Genomic DNA, 22,799 nt, shown 5'->3' on the forward strand with positions numbered 1-22,799 from the left:
CGCCACTAGGGGACGTTTTGTCATCACGTTTCAGTCGCTACGCAAGTATACTTTTCTTAGTGGGTCATGCTTCCTTTTCAGTCTTGGTGCACATCTAGATCATGGAGTGGATGTCTGAATTTCATAGGGCTCGTAAATGACCCAGACTCACTGAAGTTGGGGAAGAGAGAAGTACTTATTTCCTCCATTTCTCCAAAGAAGCCCATCTATCAACATTCCTTATGAAGTGAGGCAGCTGGTTATTTCACAGCTTGCTGGAGCAGCACAAGAAAGCTGAGAGCTGCCTCTCGTTTTAGCACTAAGTGCAGAATACAGACACTGCTAGTGGTTTTGTGAAGAGAGAAGTAATATACAGCTACTGCAAACCAAACTGGAATGAACATCACTAGCAGTGATGCATGTTAAGTATTTTCTGAAAAAAAAAAAACAAGAATGTCTTTTAGACTAAATTGAAATAAATTGGCAAAACTCAAATATCACTCCTGTTTTCCATTCTCATCTCATTTGTCTGAGGATAAGTGACTGTCCATCCACCTATCAATATGCTTTTTTCCCTTCTTTCCATTTCAGACAGAGCAGCTGGTGACTCTTTGGATTCTCTTTATTGTCACAATTGCTGGAAATGCCATCGTGCTCTTCTCTACCTGGAGGAGGAAGCGGAAATCTCGAATGACGTATTTTGTTACTCAGCTGGCAATCACAGGTAGTGTATGGGAGGGGGAAAGGGCACCTGACCTGCACAGGAATCACTATTAAAACAACAAATAAGAAAATGTGAGTTGAGTGGTGAAGAATTCAGTTGCCACCTAATGTCCAGTTGCAGTTTGCCATAAAGCAAATGGATGGCTACTTATCTTAGGGCTCAGTCTGGCTCTGATCTAAAAGGATGGTGCTAGACGTAGTAGTATGCAGCAGCTGCAACTCATTGATGTCCCTAAATCTTATCTTCCAGTCTGAGTTTGCATCTGCATTTCCCAGAAGCTATGTCTCCAGCTGTTGTCATGGAACTGCTTAAATTAAACTAGTTTAAGATGAATCTCTTGTGTTTTTCTACTAAAACTACTCCATCAATTATGCTCCTGCAGTGAAGAGCGAAAATAACTTCATGTTGTCCGGTTTAATGAAGTAAGGGAAATATAACAATATAAAGGTGGAGAGAAATGCATTTAGATTTATTTTTTTAATGGACGAAAGGATGCTGATCCAAGGACTTTGTAGTTTTTAAACAGAATGTGAAATGTACAGAAGTCTGGTTTGTAAAATGTCAGTCTCAGCAAGAAGGAAAGGAAATGAGCATAAGCAGCACATTGTTTCTCTGTGGTCTTGAATGGACTACATTTGTGGGGGTTTAAGTTTCCCAAGGGAAAATATGTGCTGTTTCTATAACAGTGTCCTGCTACTAATCCCTGCTTACAAGACATCTGTGTTGTACTGTGTGTGTATTTAGGATATATTTATATGCTTCTATTGCTTTTTTTGTTGTTGTTGTTTGTTTCCCCTAAGCTATGGTAGGAATTTTAGCACTTTTTCAGTAATGAACCATTTAATATATGATTTTCCAACAATACTGCTTCCTCCTTTGTTGTCTGTTGTACCTGTGTTTAAACTGGAAAAACAAAGCACTATGCTGCCCAATTTTCAACATGCATTTTTGTAAATAATGAACTCCATGGTCTCAGCCATGTCTGCTCAGGAGCATGTTCATTTTGAAGAAGTACTCTTAGCTGAAACGGACCAGGGTGTGCAAACTGATGCAAAGAGGCAGGTGTGTAACAGGTGATGGAAGAATCCTTGCAAGGTGAGGAGGTGAAGGTTTGCAGTGACTCCTTTCCTGAAGTTGACAGTTGGTTTTCCTGTTTGCCTGAGTCGTCTGTAATAAATGGTTTTACTTCTTATCTCAGTCATGACTTTTATGCCACTTCCTTCAAGAGCCAGCAGTATTTTCCATCAGGTAAGGCGGGTCAACACAGCCTCACCCCACAGCTTGGAAGCATCAATCACAGATCAAACATTACAGTGTTCAAACAGTAGTTTCAAAATAGTCACAGCTCAAAGAGTTCCCGATCCCAGATGAATAGAATGTATTCAGGCAGCCAAGCAGAAGTACAGGCAAAGAAAGAAGAGCAGAGGAAGCCCCAGATGGACATCATCCATTTCATACTTATTGTCAGGTTTACTGGAAGGAGTCTACTGCTGTTGCTGTGCTGGAAAAGTGTCTGAGTGGGAATTTTTCCATTTTGAACCCATAGGAGAGAGGACTTTTTGTATTAGAATGGAGGTCCATGAAGAACTATTTACTAGGGGTTTAAGTACTGTCAGCATGAAGGGAGACGAAGGCATTGCAAGTGCAGTTTTGAGGGAGCTGAAAGAATCAGTGACAGTGGCAAAGACAACAAGGCAAATATACCATTAGATGTGGGCAGCAAATACTGCTATACAGCTGATGCTATAATTTGACTGAGATTTGTGTGTTCCACTTGCCGATTCTTCTGACTTCCCCTTCCCTAAAATTATCCTTGACTTTTAAAATTGGCTGAGTTCAACAGTCTGTTCCATTTCATATTACAAAAATTCACATAGAAAACTCACTTGACATTCACATCTGCAACGTTAAAAGAAGTAACTTCAGCTCAAACAGCAAGGCTCCTTTCAAGCAATGTTGATTTCTTTTTATGATGCAGGAGTCAGAACTCTAATTTATCTTCTCGCACCAAGACTGCTTGTCAGTATTTTGGCACAAAGAAATGACTTAATTCCTGAAATGGAGCCATTTCACTTTCTTATCTTTAAAAATATTATTAAGAACAAAGCAAGCTGGCAACAGCCATCATCCTTTCACAACAAGTTATGAGGTAGATGCAGAACATTATGAAAACACTGACGTGTCACATTGCTTTGACATGCCAAGCATATTTAAATCCTACCAACTAAGGCCTAATCTCCTGGCAAACAGTTTCTGCTTAGTCAATATTGCTACTTCCATCTATTTTGAGGTCCTTAAAATATTTATTATTTCTGCCCAGGAGCAGAAAGAAGAATAATGGATATAGCTTTATCAATGCAGGCATTTCAAAGCCATTTAAAAACTTTTTGTCTATTGATCTGTGGCTCAGTAGTTGAGTGGTACCCTCAATTCTCACATTTTCCCACTGATGTAGTACCAAAATGAAATTAAAATTCAGCCTTTGTGTTAGAATAAACAAGGTATTCAAAGCAAAATTGTGCATAATACATGAATAGGAAGTGAGCGCTGTTGTTCTTCTTGACTGGTTGCCAAGCCAGATGCAGATGAGAAGTAACTAACTGATTGAGGCTTCTTTCAACACTGGCAGAATTCAGTGGTTCAGCCCACAGATCTAGAGAATATTCTTACTGATCCTTTACTACATCATAATTCAACATGGTGCTCAAGGTTGCAGGGATCTGTAGGAATGTGAGTAATCCCTTCAACTTCAGAATGCTTAAGGATGTTGCTGAAGCTTGGATTCACAATATTTCACATTAAATATACACTTATACAATGCTTGTGTCAGTACCACATTTAAGTCTATGTCTAACTCTCAGTTCATGCATAAATCTCTTTAAAATTATCTGGGAATTAAGCACTAGGAAATCAGCTAAGAGTTAACAGCTGAGCTGAACAATAGTACTAATCACTCAGCATCAGCTAATTTAACGAAGAGAAATATTGCCATATTTGCCTCGTGTTCAGTTTTCAGTTTGCCTTTGGGCATATTCCTCTTCTGTAAAAATGTTGTTCTTAGAAACAAGTTTGTCTGTGCAGACTGAAACTAAAGCTAGGTTTCCTACAGATTTCTATCTCCAAGGTAATTTAGTTTCTCAGAAAGAGCAAGCTCTGAAGATTACCCTGTGAGGAGGGTATTTCTAAGCACTTTTCCCCAAACACTTTTCTTCTGAGCTTAGCACAAGTTATGCTCATGGCATAGCTATCTCTCCTGGCAGGAAATCTCTCACATCTTTCCCTACCCAATGCCATTTCACATAACTTCAGTGTCTTAGTGTATTTAAGATGTTTGCCTCTGACTGAAATCACCAAGTGGTTCAAGATCAAAGAGTGGGATGAGTTCACAGGTGCTGTATAAAAGCTGGAAGTATTGAAGTGAAATATTGTTGTTTTCAGAAAAGATGGTTTGTCCACATATTTTTATCTGTATAGGTCAGTTTACCCAGCTCTACCAAATGGAGGCCTTCTTAAGTTTACTCTCAAAATGTAAAAGCAGTGGACATGAGGCATATATCAACTTATCTGAGTAGTAATGGATAAGAAATGTAATTTATGGACCAAAGAGTTAGTACTTTGTAACAGTAAGAACTGCTATTATTTGACCAATTCCAAAACCAATCAAGCAATACATTAAAAAAGTCTAAATTTGAATGAAAAGAAATGAATTGAAGAGAATGAATGAAAAGAAAGAATCTTGCTTCTCATTATTTTCCATTCAACTTTAACTACTACTGACAGAGGAATGTATTTAAGTTCCTTTTATTGACAAGAAGTAGGTAGTTTATTTAGATCTTTTTCTCCAACATTACCATCTGGAAGTGTGGAACTTGAAATGCCATGACCTTTAGCTCAGTGTGCTTCTATTCCACCATTTAGCAGAAGTCAGTAATTTAGGAACAGTGTTACATTTTGTCCATTGTTAGGGGTAGAAATACATGTAGGCACTTCACTGCATGCCAAATTTTAAGCTATAGTCTGACAGCCTTGTTTGCAAATATGTGCTCACATATGTATTGGTGTGACTGTAATGAAGAGAGAAATCAGAAAGAACATCATCTAATTTCTATGGTAGCTTACATATAAACAGGAGAACAAAAGATTTTCTGCAAACATAGGTGGCTGTACAGTCCATATTGTGGTATAAATACCAAATCCTAAGGGATGACTTGAGAATGACATTAAAAAGACAAGGAGGTAATTTAAGAAGTGATATAAAGATATTTGTATCATCACCTTTCTCAGTTGCTCCCAGAAAGTTGAAAGCCTTGGTCCTCACCAGCTGCACTTATTTTGTTCAGTGTTTGGTAAAAAGCCAATACACGGAGAACCTGCTACGAGAGGGCTACACAAGTGTATCGGTGGAAATGGACCCTGCTAAAGCAAAGAGTGCTGCTTTATTTCTGTGTTGCTTCTGCCCAGAGAGAGCATGACTGTGAGACTAAAACTAGCTGGGCTCAATCACTGACTTCTAGGGGGACTTTGGATTAGATGACTGAAGGCAGAGACTACCAACTAATTTTCCAGTTAAATGCACTAAATGAATGCCTCTAACTGTGCAGCTACAAGAGCTAAACATGAACAAATTTTGTCCTTATTTTCTTCTTCTTTTTTTTCCCTACACCAAAACCAGTAGGGTACTGGGTACTGACTGCTTTAATGCAGTGTGCCTGTCCTTCAATAATGTTCTTCATTGTTCTATGTGACTTGAAGGAATGAAGATGACTTGTTACTCCATGATCTGTAGAAAAGCTTGATATAATAACACCATTACCAAAATTAACATGTAGAAGATTATTAACAGATAATGGTCTCTGTTCCAGCTTTTAATCAGGAAAATGATACTTGGGATATTTCTGCACTTTAGAGAAATCATACATACAAATTCATCAGTTTTACAAGTACCTTAGACATCACAGTGATTATGAGCAATGGAAGTTAATTGCAGAGAGCCAATTAGCAGCTAAATCAGCGAGCCACCTTAATGGAGGTGGACTGTTGGCAGTCAAAAAATCCATAGAGTTCCCAGTTATACTGGAAAACTCGCCTGTCTTGCCAGCTGGGTCTTGGCTGGAACTTGCCAATATGATTTAAATGATTGTCTCCCAAAGACACAGAAACTTAATGCACAAACCTGATCTAATTCCCAGAAATCTGTCTTCCTCCTCTTTCCACACTAATTGTCTGCTATTTGTAGGAAAAAATATGAAGGCTGAAGAAAGGTGAGAGATTTCATCATCCTACCTAAGGAAAAGAAAACTTAGAGGAAGTTAAAATCATACTGCAGAATTCATTGCTAAAATTGAGAGAAGAACTTGTACATTTCTTATATTCAATATGTCCTAAAACCTCTTGAAAGTGTAATTAATGTAAGGAAACTGTCTCTGCTAATGGATCATCTGTGTTCTGCACTGCATGCTCCCATCACTGCTGAAAAAGGTTTGTCAAGATTGAGAAGAAAGAGTGTAATTTGTTAATATTCCCTCAGGCACAGACACTGGAATTTTACAGAATACCCAATGGCATCCAAATTGCCCAGTTTTGCAAGCAACTTGATTCCCAAACACCTATCTGAAAGTCTAAGAACTCTGCAACTCACCTGACTGCACAGACAGCTTGATAAATAGGGAAAGAAATAGATTACATCCGCCTTTCCTCTCTAGGCTATGGAAACAATAGCATTTAGTACAACTTTCATTTTGCATTTACAGAATAAATGCACTTCAATTTACCAAGAGCAAAAATGGTCTCTGGGAGTAAACACAGCAATATTAGTATTGCTTATTCAATGCATCCCAGGAAACTATGTGAATAAAAAAATTGTTGCATGGCTGCATTAGCTGCCTGGAAAAGCAGCAATCATTTTTCCATGCTGATTCTGCCAAGAAGACAAATTCAGTAAGAGGAAAGCAACATGGGACTTTAAGTGAGGTATGTATTAGAGTGCCCCCACAAACTGAAACATAATGCAGGATAAGATAAATGTGATCACAGCCTGCAATACCCTGTGGCAGCATGAGGCAAAACAGATTTGCTACCCATTGCCATTCCTTGTGATTTAATAACATCTAGGAGAGACTCGAATTCTCCTTTGAACTTTTACTCAGATTTGAAGATGAATCATAGTTCCCTAGTTTGTAATATGCAACTTGGACACTGGTGCTGTACAATTCCAGCTTGATATTATGAATCATCTTTTACTATACTCTAATATTTCTTACGTAAAGAGCCATGAGTATTTTGCATGTCTGTATGTATTCATTTATCTCTGCACAAATGGTTAGTCAAAACATAGTTTCTATTTTCCCAATGAAAACATCCAATATATGCATCCCTCTTAAAATGCATTTTCTTCCAAACCAGTCCTGAAGTAGATGCGGTAAAAAGTGGAATATCCTCAGAAGGCAGGAAAGGAAACCAGAAGTGAACTGCAGCATCAAAACTGAGAGACAGAAAGAAGCTTTACGTGAAGGAGATATGTTCTCTTTAGGGGTATCAGGGCTTCTGTTTCACAATATTTGGTCAGCCAGCCAAAGGAAAATGCTCACAGAAAACAAAGTAGATTTTATGTTTTAGAGGTGAAATCATGAAGCAAGAGGTCTGACATAGAAAACTTGGTATCCTGAAAATACTTTGTTCTGGCCCAGTGTGGTAGTGTGGGTACACTGAATTTGGGACTAGTGCTCAAACAATCCATGGAGTTACGCTACTTCCCTGTGAGGTCTAAAGCAAAAGAAACTTCTTCTGGTGCAATATTTACCTCTTTGAAAAGGTAAAGTTATGACACCACAAGACTGGGACTATAAGAAAAAAAGGTAGCCTTGGAGACTTGGCAGTAATCCTGGGGTTTAAGGCAGTTGGATCACCTTTGCCTTTATTGTACGTGCCCAAAAGGATTGGAGTCAAGCAAGTATATGAGGAAAGACAAAGAAACAGCAAGGGATCAAATCTCAATGCAGAGAGTTTTAGGCCAGAATGAGATACTCCAAAAACCTGGCTGGAAGCTATTGTAGAGATGGGACATTTGGAGAATGCAGAAATGAGCTGTAGATTTGCTGACAACAACTTCTGCTTTAGAATTCAATTCCAAACCAAATTCTAAGTGTTTTTAACCAGCCCACAGAGGGAAACCTGTTATGCTATATTTTTCTTAATGCTTATGTAGTTTTAGATAATTAAATATTTTCTCAGGGCATCATTGGAAAGTCCAGGGATGGACACAGTATTTGTGTTTGCTAAGACTCTATCCACTGGGGCTCACTGCAGTAGGAAACAGCAGCACTAGCACCAAAAAAAAAAAAAAACCAAAAAAAAACCAAAAACGAATACGCAGTACCCATAGGAGTAGAATGCAGTGTCCCTCCCATTAGTGGCAATATACAGGTAATTTGCTACTGAAAGCAAGCATGATCATCCCCTTAAAAACCTTGTAATGACTTTTATTTATATAGCCTACTTTAATCTTACAAATGCAGGAACAAGATGTCGATGATTCATGATTTGTAATTAATGCAATCACAACCCAGTTGGCAGACATCCTTAAACCAGTGGTTTTCTGTCTATTTTCTGTGAACAGTGGTCTTCAGATCCATTTCAGGCAGCAAAAATTACTCTGCAGCTTAAACCCAAGTACAGAGCTGACGTTCACACAGGCAATGAGAACTGATGGAAAAGGTATTTTCTCTCTTCAAAGTACAGTACCTAAATGCTGCACTAAATTGTTCTGGAAGGGGACAGTTTGTGTGTTCATCATACATAGAAACTCAGTGTGGAATTTTCAGAGTGCCTAGGGATAGAAACTGTATCTTCCTCTGCAAATGTACAACAGCAAACACAGTCTCTCTGCTTGTCAGTAGTTCCAGTACCATGGTTAGTGTGGGATATGGTCATGTGGGGTTTTTTTCACATTCCAGTGGACCACTGGGACCTGAGAATTTAGCAACAAAGATGATATGCCCTCATTTCATCTGCATCTCAATCACTTTAACACTCTGAAGCCAGACATATCCTTTTTTTAATTTGTTTTTTTTTTTTTTTAGTTATTAAGTATTTTCAATAGATAAGTTGATTCTTGCACAAAGATATTGAGTATTTCCTTATATAGCTTTTAGGGACTTAATAAGCTTTGGTTCATAAATTCTCTTGCTTTTAAAGCAGGGGAAAACCTAATTACAACAGGCCTATAAATATGCAATACAGTGTCCAATGATTATTCCTTTGCAGTGTGTGTATGTTTAAAATCAGAAGCAGGCACCAGACTTCTGTTCCTAAGTCATCTGGGAGTGTTTTTGAAACCATCCCTGAGGTCTGGGCCCCTGTACATCCCCAGAAAGGAAATAAGCAATATCAATGTAACATCTCAGTGACAGTCCTATCTCCCCAAATTCACCCTGGATCATGCAATTTTAAACTAAGATGGAATCAGTTGTTCTGTCTGCTTTTCCTGGCTAATAAGTCATTTCTGGAAGGATTAAAAGTGATGAATGGACCTTATATGCCCTATCTTTATCAAAGGCATTGTTTTGTCATTTCAACAGACACACACAGCCTAAACTTGATTCCACTTACCCACCTACAGATTTCTGCATAGAAGGTCCATATTTACCATTTCTATTCTTTCAAAAGAAGCTGTCATTCCTTCAGATCTTTGCGTACAAATGTTTTTCTGACTAGACATCTGTGTGACTAAAATGAAATCATTTCCTTTCAGCTGTTCTTTTTTTTTTTTGGTTTGTTTGGTTTTTTTTTGTTTTTTTTTTTTGTTTTTTCCCCGTTGGTTTTTACTCCCCACTTTTACCTCCAATAAAATTTCTCTAACCCTGTGCTGATACTTGCACTGTGCAGCAAAGTTACTGCACTGTTACAGCTCTGCTGATACCAGTAGGGCTGCGTGGAGATTATAAAGGTTTGTATGGGCAACTAAAGCACTTTGAGGGCTGTAAGACAAAAATGCAGTTTGGTCTGGGCTCATATGCTAGAGCAGCCATGTGGTATTTGAAAGAAACAGCAAAAAGAACAACAAAATTCCAATCTTGGTAACTTTTCTAGTCAGCCAAGTGAAATGCAGATTAGGCAAGTATCTTCAGATACCTTTGTTGTCTTACAGCTGGGTGGTTGACTACATAGGTGACAATTTTCATTTCAGGTCTTCGACCAAAGCAATTTTAAGCTGTGACCTGCTCCACCTGAGGAAGGTACTGTTATTTGGAACATTGCACCTTTTGCTTTATACAACATCATTAATACTGAGATAGCTCAGCTGGTGAGAATTTGGTGCCAATAATACCAAGGTTGTGGGTTTGATCTCCCTATGGGCCATTCACTTAAGAGCTGGACTTGGTGATCCTTGAGAGTCCCTTCCAACTTAGAATATTCTATGATGCTGTGTAATAGCAGGAAGGGTGGAGGGCAGATGCCCTGTTAGCCTCTTGCCATGTGTACAGAAGTAGGTCTGAAGAAAGCCCACATCTTGACATCAGTCCTGGGGAGAAAAATGAGACACAATTGTCCCAGAGATAATTGGATTAAACCTCATGACTGCATTCTTGCACACTGGTATTCATTTTAGGGATTATTCATGTCACCTATTTTAGGCACCTCACTGTAGGTATGTAAGATACAAAGTCACCCTTCCCATGTTTAATTTATAGCCAATAGAGCAAAACACTCCACGCAGCTCTATACTTGGGCTTAAGTTTCACTGACTTGCACAGAAGGATTCAATTCCTAATTTAGATCTCTAAAGTTGACTATTTAAATCCCTCCAGTGTTCGTACATCACCAAATATGTCAGGATTACTATTCATTTTTGACAGCTAAGAACCTAATCTTCCTCCTTTTCAATCAGACCTCAGAAGGCTCTGACTCAAATCCCATCCCCAAACACAAAGTTTTACAGGGAAGGTATTTCTCAGAACCTTTCCATTTGTTTATTTTTAAGCCCAGCAAGGCATAGCAATGTTACCTGATGGAAAGTGCAGGATTATTTCTTTTTTGCTCAGAATTGTTTCTTAATTGCCATCTGGAACTTGTCCAAGATTTTCTAGCTGCTGCCCAAAAGACAATTTGTTCATGAAATCACAGAATCGTTTAGGTTGGTAAAGATCGAGTCCAACCTAACACTGCCAACTCCATCACCAAATCATGTCCCTGCGTATCACATCTGCATCTCTTTTAAATACATCTAGGCATGATGATTAACCCCCTTCCCTAGGCAGTCTGTTTCAGTGCTTGACCACCTTTTCTGTGAAGAAATCTTTCCTTGTATCCAAACTAATTTTCCCCTGGCACAACCTGAGGACATTTTCTTAGTCTATTGCTTGATACTAGGGAGAATAGACTGCCCCCCAACTTTCTACAGTGTCCTTTCAGGAAATTGCAGAGATCTAAATGGGATATGGAACAAAAGTGACAAATTTAAGTGACAAATATTACTCCAAACCTGTGCATTAACACTACAGCTGCATGATTACCCTTAAAGGAGAATCTTTAGGATCACAGAATAGATTAGGTTAGGAAAGAACCTCAAGATTGTTGAGTTCAGTGCATGTAAGTGCTGTGCTCCACTGTGTTGGTGGAAAGAACCACCTGAAATCACTGAAGGATGCAATGGAAATCTGATTCTGTTTCTGCACACATGTCATTCACACACAGCCACATCCACCCACACACCCACACACCATAGCCCTGAAATCCAAAAAAACTTGCAGGTAAATCACACATTTCTCCACTCCTATTATGTTATGATGCAGGCAGTAGCAAGCAAGAAAGAAGAATGAAGACCTGCTTAACAAGAGCATGATCAGTCAAAGTAGGATGGAAATTACATCTGGAAAAATTTGCAAATATTTCATTCACAAGTCAAACTTTTTGCTAGTTCCTAAGGAACAGGGATAACAGCACTGAAAAGCAGAAGTGTTTGATTTTGCCAGTTTCTTAGAGGTTACTAATAACAAGCAAAAGGAATTTTTTTCTGGAAAGACATTTTTTACTTTCATTGTAAACTAGCAAAATAGAACAATAGACAAAATGTTATTAAAATATGCCAGAAATCTGCACACTAGAAGTGGGGAATATGGGGCTGTCTGCATGAGGAAATAGTTTGCTTTGAAATTGTGGGAACTTGAAGATACATGACAAAAAAAAAAGTTTATTTTTTTCCTAAAAAGAAACGCCCACAAACAAAAACCCATCTACATCTTGTGATGGCATTGGTTTTTTTTGATGGACATTTTCTAGTCTTAAATGGAAGAATGATTTCTACACATTTTCATTTCCAGCTCCCATAGGCAGAGAGGCTATCAGGAGCTGATGCCACATATGGAAAGGATGGAGCTCCCTCTTAGAAAATGGCTTTTCCATGCTGCAGAGATAGGGACAGCATAATCACTGTTCTTCTAATGTGTTATGGGAGTGCTGGAGTCACTACTAGATTACTAGTAATCCAGAGAAAAAAAATTAAGGTATATTAATTTCAATGCTCGTTATGAGACTGTCTCTCCTGCTGATAAGCCAGTTGAAATACAAGAAATGTCTTTTGCTGCTCAGTCATCTTTGTTTAATGAAACATGCAAAACTTTTAAAATTCAAGGGGGCATTCTTCTTTAAACCCTTTTCTTAAGAACTGCAAGGTCATAGCTGTTTGCTCATGGAGGTCAGTAGCAGATTGCCTCTAAAAGGGCTGAAAAGCAGAGTGGCTTTTTCCATCATTCTTAGCATGGAATCCAGTGTCACCACTCCTGAGGACAGCTTTGTACATAACCCTGTAAAGTAAGGGTCTTTCAGTGTTCTGCTCATCTTTTTGAAATACCATGAATATTTCCATCATTCATTCAGAGAAATAATTTAAATTTGGATTTCTTCCTGTCCCTGTCAGAAGCACAAACACGCACAAAGCAAGCCTGACACATTTTGGGTAGTGAGCTTGTTAGATGGCACACTCCATTTGAATAATCCTCACAGTACTGAGGGCATGAGACCCAAGAAGACTCTACTACAGTACCAATCCACTCATGGAATCCATGCATCTCCAATCTCTGATCATCTGCTCTGATGAGGTTTTATAGTGCTTGTTACTCAAATATTAAAAAAGTTTCTTTGTGTCAAAGAGTTATTAGTGGCAAATCTCATTGCTCTAAGACAGAAACTCTAATGAAATTTTAATGCACAAAAGACAGCACAGTGATAAAACTACCCACCTGAAATCTTTGCTTTGCCAAGGTGTCTAATCTAATATTAATAAGTGACAACCACATCAGTTGCACATCAACCTAGTTTCTCTGAAGTACCCTCTCATAATATGCTGTAAATTCTTCTCTCTCAAACACTGAAACTTCTTAGACAAACAAGTCAGTAATGTATCCTGTGCCTTTGCAGTCTGGCTGTAAGTGAATACCATCTCTAAGTCTCCCTGCATGGGTATGCTGTACTTTCAGCTTGCCAGGTTCAATGGGACACCACAACAGGGTACTCATCAAGTGCCTCCCAAATTCCCAGTTTGCCTTTTATGCAGTAAATAAAGCAACTGGGTTTGTTTAAAATAGAGCACTTTTTGCTCTCCTCAGGTATTTCTCAAAGGCAGTCACATGTCTACCAAATGCTTGTTAAAGCAGACATTTTTTGAGTAGTGTGGGCATGTAGCACCCCAGCTTACTGGGACCTGCTTGTAGAATGTGTGAGACAAGATTCAGTGCTGGCCGTCTTCTGAGGCCTTGGAGAAAATGGATGGTTGATGGAAAATGCATGGAATTGTTTTGCACTATGTCTGGGGCAGGAAAAAGTGTGTGTATATTGCCTCAAGTATGGATTTTCTGTCACTAATGGCATTAAAAGCATGTTTTGCACTCTGAAGTTACCTTACTGTACGTGCATACCATATCCAAAGGCATGAAGCATGAAACAATTGAATTTCAGCCCTCTGCCTACTAACGTCTTTTGGTTATGGTGGAGGCATAAACTCCACAGCTGAAAGTAAGTTTTAAGTGCTCCTTTTGGGAGGAGCACTCACTATCTAGACCAGTTACACAAATCAAATATCTCCATTCAGACCTGGAAGTGGAGAAAGGGGAGGGGAGCAGTGGAGAGGAGGAAATGAAGGCAGTACAGTTTACTCACTATTAAGGAGTAATCCCTAATACACCAAAATACACCAGAAGGGAAAGTAATTTCCATTTTAGGGGAACTTGTGAGCCAATAGAGAAATTGTTGTTTGGGATAAAGATCTGGAGGCCAACTGAAAAAATAAATCCTATGTTGACAATTTGATACTGACTAGAATGGTGTCTGTTTGTGTGAAGGTTTTAGATGTTCCAACATATCTGCATCCTTTTTGACTGCAATTTGCAGAAACAAGCCACAAAATCTGGACCCTGTAGACAGTATAAAGTTAATCCTTAGTTTACAAAAGAACTAGGCAGGACAGAAAAAAAAATGATGATAATAAAACCAACATTTACAGAAAATAATAAATGATAGAAGAATTCCCCAGCACTCTGTAAGGATTAGCAATACTTATTCAGCTGTTGAGCTCTACAGCAAGGCTCATTGCTCTTCTCTTTCTGGGGAAAGCTCCAGGTCACCTGCACAAGTTCTGATTTTGAGAGAAAGCACATCCTCAGATGTGGTCCCAATTCATCAGGTAAAGGAGAAAACATATGTCTGAATGTTATGTCGGAACATAATATTCATGGATGTTGCCGGGCAAGGGATGATCTTAGGAGATGGGAAGATTGCTGTTTAATGCAGACAGAAAATAAAGCACTATGCCAATTTCTCAGTGAAAATATTTCTCTTTAAAATGGTTCCTTTGTTACTCTAGCTGGTAAAGCACACACACTACATGGGCACAGAAAATGCTCCTGTCCTCTGTGGCCTTTGCAGGTCTCCAGAACTCTCACCTTGGGAGCCAATTCACATTAGCAGGTGAGCCAAAGCACCTTTGCAGGACTGGGCATCTCCAGAGCCTCCATTGTTTGGGAGAGCACTCATTAGTAGAAAGGAAATGGTTCAGGATGCTCTGAAGAGGTTCCTTCCGTAGAAGATTAAATTAGTCCAGAAAGAATGTATGTGCCACCTGCCAGTCACTGAGCTTCCCAGCAAACCACGCTCAAACTCCTGACTTCTTGAACTGGAGGGAGAGTCAGAGTCAAAGCAGACCACGGTGACTGGCAGGAGAGCACAAGCTGTCAGCTGGAAAGCCACAACAACAACTCCAAGAGAGCACATCTCAATATATTAAAATGCATTAGAAGTATTAAAGCACTTCAGCTTGTGTACTTTAGAAGCTATGAGCACAAAGGGCATTTGCCTTTTAATAATGTTTTTTATGAGCTGCCTGAGTGGCTTGCAAGCAGTTCAATATCCACTGCTGCATACCATTACTGCTGCAGTTTCTAGAGGACTGCTTGGGAGACTCAAGAAAGAAAATTACTGTGATCAAAGTCAAATTACAATACACAATTGCATTTCTGTGAATCCTCTACCCATCTAACACAAATAGACTGGAAAAAATCAATTCAACAAGATTATAGGAAAAACAAAGCCGTGCTTCCAAAACCACGCCCCTTGAAGGTATACTTTTAAATAACTCTGTGCTCCACTTACAAGGTTTATAATGTCAATGTGAATCTGAAAGGATCTGTAAAAGGAAATGGTTTTGAGTTCTTCTATTGGACCTCTTTGTATGCAGATACTATCACAAACAAAATGATTTCTCCTGCTCAAGACTAATTTGATCATTCTGAAATGTCACAAATGAATGGACTCCTGCAAGAACAGAGTTTTTCATTTTCAACTCTATTTCCAAATCTTTAAACACTCACTCATTAGTATACCAAATACATTTTCAATGTGAGTGCTTTGGTAGGTTAGCATTGTTTTCAGCTAACAATATTTCCACAATACATTTTTTGTGCCTTGCAGAAAATGTTCTTGAAATGATAGTGGTTATAAATTCTTCATATTGCTGAATTAATGAAGTCTGTTGATTATCTTCACAAAGATATTTTCCAACCTAAATAATTCTATGATTATAAGATGTTTGTAAAAATATTCACATCCCTTCCTTGACCATTCATTGCTTCAGATGTAGATAAACATACTTGGATCTTCATTAATTTTTCCCCACAGTTGCATTTTCAGTGGGAATTTTAAATAAACACAAAACTTCATATTCATTCATCATTTGGAAAGACATTCCAATTTCAGAAGTACTTTGCTAGGCTGTTGACTGACAGGATGTGGAAAAGGCACAAGTCAATTGATTTTAGCTTTCAAATTAGAGTTGTTGTTTACACTCTTTACAGTCAATCAATCTCAGTGAATTACCTGCAGGGAAAATCCAAATATCTGGTCATTAATCTCAAAGATTCTCATGCATTTTTGGTCAGGAAAAGAAGCCAGGCATTTTGAAAAAAACTAGTGTCTTTTATGATTTTGGCATGCTGGCATTTCAATTTTGGGCTGTTATTGCAACCTTGACACAGCTTCAGGCTGGCTGGCTTAGCCCTTAAACTAAAATTCACATGCAGTCTAAATACTTTTGACACTGGTGGGGGACTTTGACTCCATCATAGGCAAGCTCTGTGTAGGTCTTGGAGGTTTTTTGTGCCCTCATATTGGTCTCAGGTGGAACCCTTTGGGAACCCAGGGGAGGATTTAGAGAGGTCTGAGTTGGCCACACTGACAACATCTGATGCACCAGCTCCATGCAGTGCCACAGTCCAGAAGTGGTTTGTATAGGCACAGACTTTATTCATATCAGTAACATCGTCTGGGAAAACAGAGCAGCAGCATCTCTAAGTCTGGCTGCAAAAACAACGGTCCCGTTTAATGCCTCTTTTCATAAATTACTTGCTTCAAAACACCACATTTTTTGAACAAGGCAGAGTGCAAGAACAGGAGGGGTTTTATTCTTGTTGCATGTAATGAGGCACAGGGAACATGAAGGGCAAGAGGTGAACTCAGGGTTTTCTATGGGGCTCCAGAGCAAAACCAGACATAAGGATGGTTTAGGAAGGTTGTTTTGATAGCCTTTCCTGTGGCCCAGTGGTGGCCCTGAATATGTTTTGTAGATACACTTGACAGTCAATGAAATGAACCATGCATTTTCTACATCAGCAGCAGTCAGCTTTTGCTGTGCCAATTTGTCAGTTTATAGGAAGCCTTAATTCTTGTTTTGACAGCTACAGAATTGTTATGTGGTCCTGAAGGACTGATTATGGCTTTCCTATCTTCAGCCTGTTTCAGACATTCAAATCCTAATGACAGCTGTGTTATGTTTGTTTTTGGTTTTGTTTTTAATAAAAGGTGCTTGGCAGATAAATTGTATAATCCTCTGGGTCCAACATTTCAGCATTAAGGGGAGAAATGGATTTTTTTCTGAATTACTTGGAAAACATTACCTCTAAATTTTATGGATTCCTCTTTGATTCCCTGACGGATATCCAGGCAGGATTGTCACCTGACATAGAGGACATTTATTTTACAGTTACTCTACATGAGAGTTTGACTTCTATTTTTAAATATAGGTAGGTGTGTGGAGTTTGCTACCTGTCTTTCTTCACATGCCAGCAGTAAATGCTGAGAAACAGGATTGCACGAGTGTGGTGCTGCCAACAGCATGGCCATAACGACTACGCTTTACCTGGAATCATCACTTAGGATCTCATTAGCTCCCATTAAAAGACATGACTTTAAACTTTTGACATCAAAAGTACAAATACATCATTAGCACATTTTAGCCCATCATCTGTACTGCAGCACATCTAGTTGCAATCAAACAGAAATTATTCTGGAAATAGCCTTTGCACGCACTGAAGTTACATTAAGAAGATCAGGGTTTTTCTATTCCCCTCTTGCATATTAAAGCAGTGATATTTATTTACTTAGATTGTCTTTGTGTTACTAACAATAACACTGACACATTTACCCATCTTTGCCAAGGGCTGTAGGATGACACATCCAACATTTTCTTGTGGTAGTTCATCACCTGCCAATATGTCCAACTCACGTTCAGGTGTTCTCTGGAGAGTCACTTCCTTTAACTCCCTTGCCTAGCTGGTTACCAAACGTTTACAAATGAATAATAGGATTTATGGAATTCAGGTCAAAGACACCATGTGGTGCTACAGAGACCTAGTTGCTCTATTAAGACCAAATGCTTAGAAGTCCATTTTGGCCATGTTCAACTCAATTGCGGGACTGAGATCCAGATCACATGTAATGAATTTTCAGCCTGTTCTGGCACTGCAGCATATTTAATGGAAAACAGCTCAGTGTGCGTTTGCCTGATCTGCCTTTTCCACATGATGATTTTATATGGGAATTTGCCAATGAAACTAACCAGTGTGCTCTTGTTCATGCTACGAGCAAACACCAGGGGAGACAAAGCAGATGCAAAAATGGGAAGGAACACTATTCTACTATTCTGTAAAAGAAAGCCAAAGCTTCAACTAAAATTGAGCTGCAGCATGCAGTGTCACTGCTTGCATACCGTGGGAGTCCGATTTACAGTTTGCTGTGAGGGAAGAAAGAAGGTTTTACCCTTACCACTCCTACTTAAACTAAAGTATCTGCATCAACAATATCTAAACCGACTAAGGCAGCATTGGAAGAAGTGTGGGTGATCAATGACCATAGTGACCTGGGTGCCTGAACTACACCAAGAAAAAATACACCTAGGATGGTCCACATTTTTACATGAGAATAGTCACACAGTTTCTGTTGCGACCAAGATATAAACCTGCTGTCCCTTAAATACTTGAGGTAAAGAGTTGGCAAAAGGATCAGTACAGAGGATTCAGAAGAACTAGCAGCAGGATGTATGTACAAGATGAAGCAAATAATTAAAAATGAAATTGTTTGGTACTTGGTATCTCAGAAGGGAATTTTTTTTCTGGAAAACACTACAAGTATAGGCACCACTTGAAATAAATACAGCAGCAATGAATTACAAACAGTGTGATTCCTTTGTATTTTGAGGAGGCATATCCTTGTTTTTCTGTGTTTAAGTAAGAAAGACTGATCCACAGGGGTGTGTCTTCTGCATTTTCACTGAGACACATTCTCTTTACACAGAATGAACCACTGAACAACTGAATGCAGCAAAATAATATTTCATCTAGTAGAAAATGGTCTCATCTATGTGTAAGTAACACAAGATGAGAAGAGGAAACTTAGTCCTAGGATTCAGAATTATCACCAACTTCATCTGCCCCCGTATATTCCCCCTAAGGGCAACTGCCAATCCCAAACCACAGTATCTGCAGAGGTCTGAAGAAGGGGACATCTGAATGAAAATTCCATGCCTTTACTGTTCTGACTGGTTCATAATACATCCTGGTTTTACAAGGAAACCATTCTCCAGTAATTTCTTCAACTTTGTGGGAGGAACCAGTTTTTCTGAATAATGAGACAAAGCCCACCCCTCTCGACTGTATTTGATATGCTGCTGCTGTTCCCATTATCCCGCCCTGTTTTGGTGGGTGCCAGGCTCCTTCTTGGCAGAACTGCTGAATCAGTCCAGCCCCCTCCAGCTCTATCCCCAGAGCAATGGTGTGAAGGAAGAGATATATTAATAAAGGCAAATTAAACATCATCTTAATGCCTTTCACAATGGCAGGGCATGTTAAATTTTTTTTCCTGGAGGCCTGATCTCCAGGTCTTTTGTATGTGCTGTTTCTTAAGAGGTTGGTACTGTGCAGTATATGCTTTTTTCAGCCCTTCATCTTTTAACCTAGATGAGCTATGGAGCGAGGCTGGGGCATCACTGCATCCATTCTTTACAACATCTAGCCTAACAGAGCCTGCCTCATCTCATGAGAAAGTGGATCTCAGAGCAGAAATATAAGAAATGCAACAAATAAATTAGGTGCTCACACAGTTCAACAAAATTTCCTGTCACTTCCAATGAGCCAGAAAGAGAAAGAAAGCACCACTTCTGCCACAAAAAAAATCCACATAGCTTTAACAGGTCAATTGAGCAGGATTTCTCTTGACAATTTTCAAGCAGGTTTTGCTTCATACATTACATTTGGTGCTCTGTTCCAGGCTACTTGAAGGATGAAATGCCCGAGAGCAGCACAGTACACATTGTTAGTACCTGTGGCAGAACTGCTGCTCCAAGGCAAAAAGTGTGCTCCAATGCAGGCACCACAACAGAACAAAGCATTTGTGGGTATCCTTGCTGATTCCCCACAAAAACTTAGTGCACCTCAAATTTTGGCTATCACTTTCTGCCCCTTTGCCAGAGATTCTCTGGCAGAGAGCTGGGATCCTTGCACTGCGTAAGCACAATCACATCTGCTTCATATCAACACTTCTAGAATAGTTAAAATCAGGATTGGCAGATTCATGGCAGCTTCTGGGGTTGTCATCCATCCTCCCTTTTGGTCCTGCCTCCAGCATGATGCTCTGCAGTGCTGGAGAAAGGGGCTGCAAACCACCATAAACTCAGATAAATGCACCTGGGGGGGGTTGGGAAGAGAAGGAATAATTTGTCAAAGCATGAGGGCAACTCTTGCACCCAGGCCCCCTGCATCTACCCTGCTCCACATGCAGCTCCTTGCTGCACCATGACTGCCCGGAGAGGGCACACCAGGCTCTCCTGGCTCAGCATTTAAAGAGCTAAAATGTTGTAATTTGAAAAGGTATCTTATAAGTGTCTTGTAGTATCTTGTCCTACAGATGCCCAGAGCAGAGATACAACCTATTTCACTATCAGGTCCTGAATGAGAACAAAGAGCTGGGTATATTTTTTAGGAAATGTGGTTACAAAATTATTTGTAGTGCAGTGAATACTTGCAAGGCCACCTGTGAAATTTTCAGTGGAAAGCACAGACTATGGGAAGAGTGGGAGAAAATGAGCTGCAGGGGTGTCTGCAGGAGGTAGGGCAGCTTCTCCCGCTCTCTCTGCCCTGTGCCTGTACTAAAGCCAACCTGCAGGACCCCTAAGAACACCTAATTTAAATTTCTTGCACCCACAGGCCTGTAGAAATCCAGATATGCGTTTTGCTAACTTGAAAGGCAAGTTCACAGCACTGACTCTGGTTAGCGGACAGTGCATAAAATGTGATACACAGCAGCAAGGTCAGAGAGCAGTGGCTGCGTCATCAGTTCAAAAATCATGGACAGGACCTTATTTTTGTCATAGGGCAATGAAGCCACTTTTGTTTTTAAGGGTCTATCACTCAGTTGCAGGCAGGAGTTAGTGAACTGCTGCTTCTGATGCTTCCAGAGGATATGCTCCTTGGGGAGTGGTGCGTGATGGGAACATACATCATGAGGTCCAAAGAAAATGAGCCATGTGAAATGCTCAGTCCTGATCAGCAGCTTGCACCCTTTGTCTTGCCTTACAAAATGTTGTGTTTCCTTGTGCAGCTTGGTGCTGTTTACAAAGCAGAACAAAATATACCTCGTTAAAATGGAATCACTCTGTAAGTGACACGAAAAGAGAGAGGTTATTTTAGTAAGAGGCACGGCTTCACCAAGAAGTCATGGATCACCACATCCAACTTAATAGAACTGTTCTCATCAGGGGAAAATGAAACTGCAGCTGAGATGACATGTGGAGCTTTTTAACCCATCACAGCTTACCAGCAATCTGCTCTCCACTTCTGACAGAAAAGACTTTCATCCTCAGGGTGAGTGTCTTGAGGGAAGAGTGGTGTCAGTAGTAATAATAAAATGATAGAGATATTTTCTCGTAGACTTGCTAGTTCAGATTTTTGTCTGAACCTCCTTAGTTGCAATGAAAGGAATATCCTGAAGTCTGCACAGGTACATCCCTGTGGCAATACCATCAAGTCAATGAATTTCTATGAACATATTACCTGAGACAGTTGTAACCTGTCTATTCCCAAGCCAGATTGCTAATTACTTCCATTTGCTTTCTATAATTAACTTCTTTCTCTGTGGAGGGCTTTTTGACACAAAAATTAGTTTCACTCACACCAACAGCAAGCTGACATTCAGATTTGTCCCTCCAAGGGCAGTGATTTCTTTTTTACATTTCTGAGATCAGTCATATGAGGCAGAACCCACGACCCAAGCTACTGCAATCACCTCCTGAACCAAGTGGTTCTTGGGCTCAAAAGTATAGATGCAATGCCTGCACTCATGGCTGTAAATAAATCCAAAGGCATTTTGCTAAAAAGATGGAAACCTGGGTTATGTTGGCCTTTAGGACCCAGGATTTTCACAGGTTTCAGTACCTGAAATATTTCCCAATGACAGATGCTGTAGCTCTATATTCAGCAGTTTCAGTCTCCTCTGGGAACAACAGGGTGCTTCTCCTTCTCAGGCATTTTCTTGGCCTGTTTGATAAATGCTGTCTAAAAATGCTGCATTTTGAAATGCTGACAGGTTTGGAAAGGCAGACACTAATTCTGCCTTTGAGGACTGTCTGCGGCCATGGTGGCAACAGGGAGGAGGCAGATAAATGTTAGCAGACCTGTCCAGTTGCACAAAGCCCACAAAGCTGTTCTTCCTTCCCTCTGCCCAGGCAAAGACATCCTCCCACTTTTTCTTATTATTGAAATCTCATGGATTTTTTCTTTTACATTTGTTTATAGAAAATCCACTCTCCCTCAAGAGCAAACTTCTTCCATTCCTATCGCACTATTGTCATGTTCTCTCTTCAATAAGGAACTCTTTCATCTGTATCCTTCTTTGAATGTACATTTGGCTTAAAAGCCACAAATTATCACTTGCTGGCATCTTTATTTTGTATCAGAAGAGAATATATTTCATTAATTGAATTTCTGCCCATTTTTCTGAGTAATTAAATGGGTCTATAACCCCACTGTTGCCTAGCAATGCTGACACAGTACTCACACTGCTGCTCAGTAAAAAAAATTAGAAGACTGTTAAGAAGGAAGTGGCAATGACAAGCTTGTACACAGCTGTGAGTGAAGGTTGTTTAGGACAGTTTTCAGAAATTGTCTTGGTACCATTTGGCCCAGGAACATTTATCAGTGAAAGAACATAAGTATCTAACACTTGAGCCTCCAGCTTTGTAAGGAGTGGTGAGGATACTCAAAGTAATGAGGACACTGAGGTT

At 39.6% G+C, this 22,799-nt stretch overlaps 1 protein-coding gene across 1 annotated transcript in view; it reads left to right on the plus strand.

Moving 5' to 3' along the window:
• The window catches only part of NPSR1 (neuropeptide S receptor 1), a 58,020-nt gene that overhangs the window by 12,983 nt on the left and 22,238 nt on the right, over positions 1-22,799 (plus strand). The window contains exon 2 of the mRNA XM_038128292.1: positions 571-703. Coding sequence (XP_037984220.1) covers positions 571-703 — 133 coding nt within the window. The remainder of the gene's footprint in view (positions 1-570; positions 704-22,799) is intronic.

This window comes from Motacilla alba, chromosome 2, assembly GCF_015832195.1.
Source record: "Motacilla alba alba isolate MOTALB_02 chromosome 2, Motacilla_alba_V1.0_pri, whole genome shotgun sequence".
Lineage (NCBI taxonomy): Eukaryota > Metazoa > Chordata > Aves > Passeriformes > Motacillidae > Motacilla > Motacilla alba.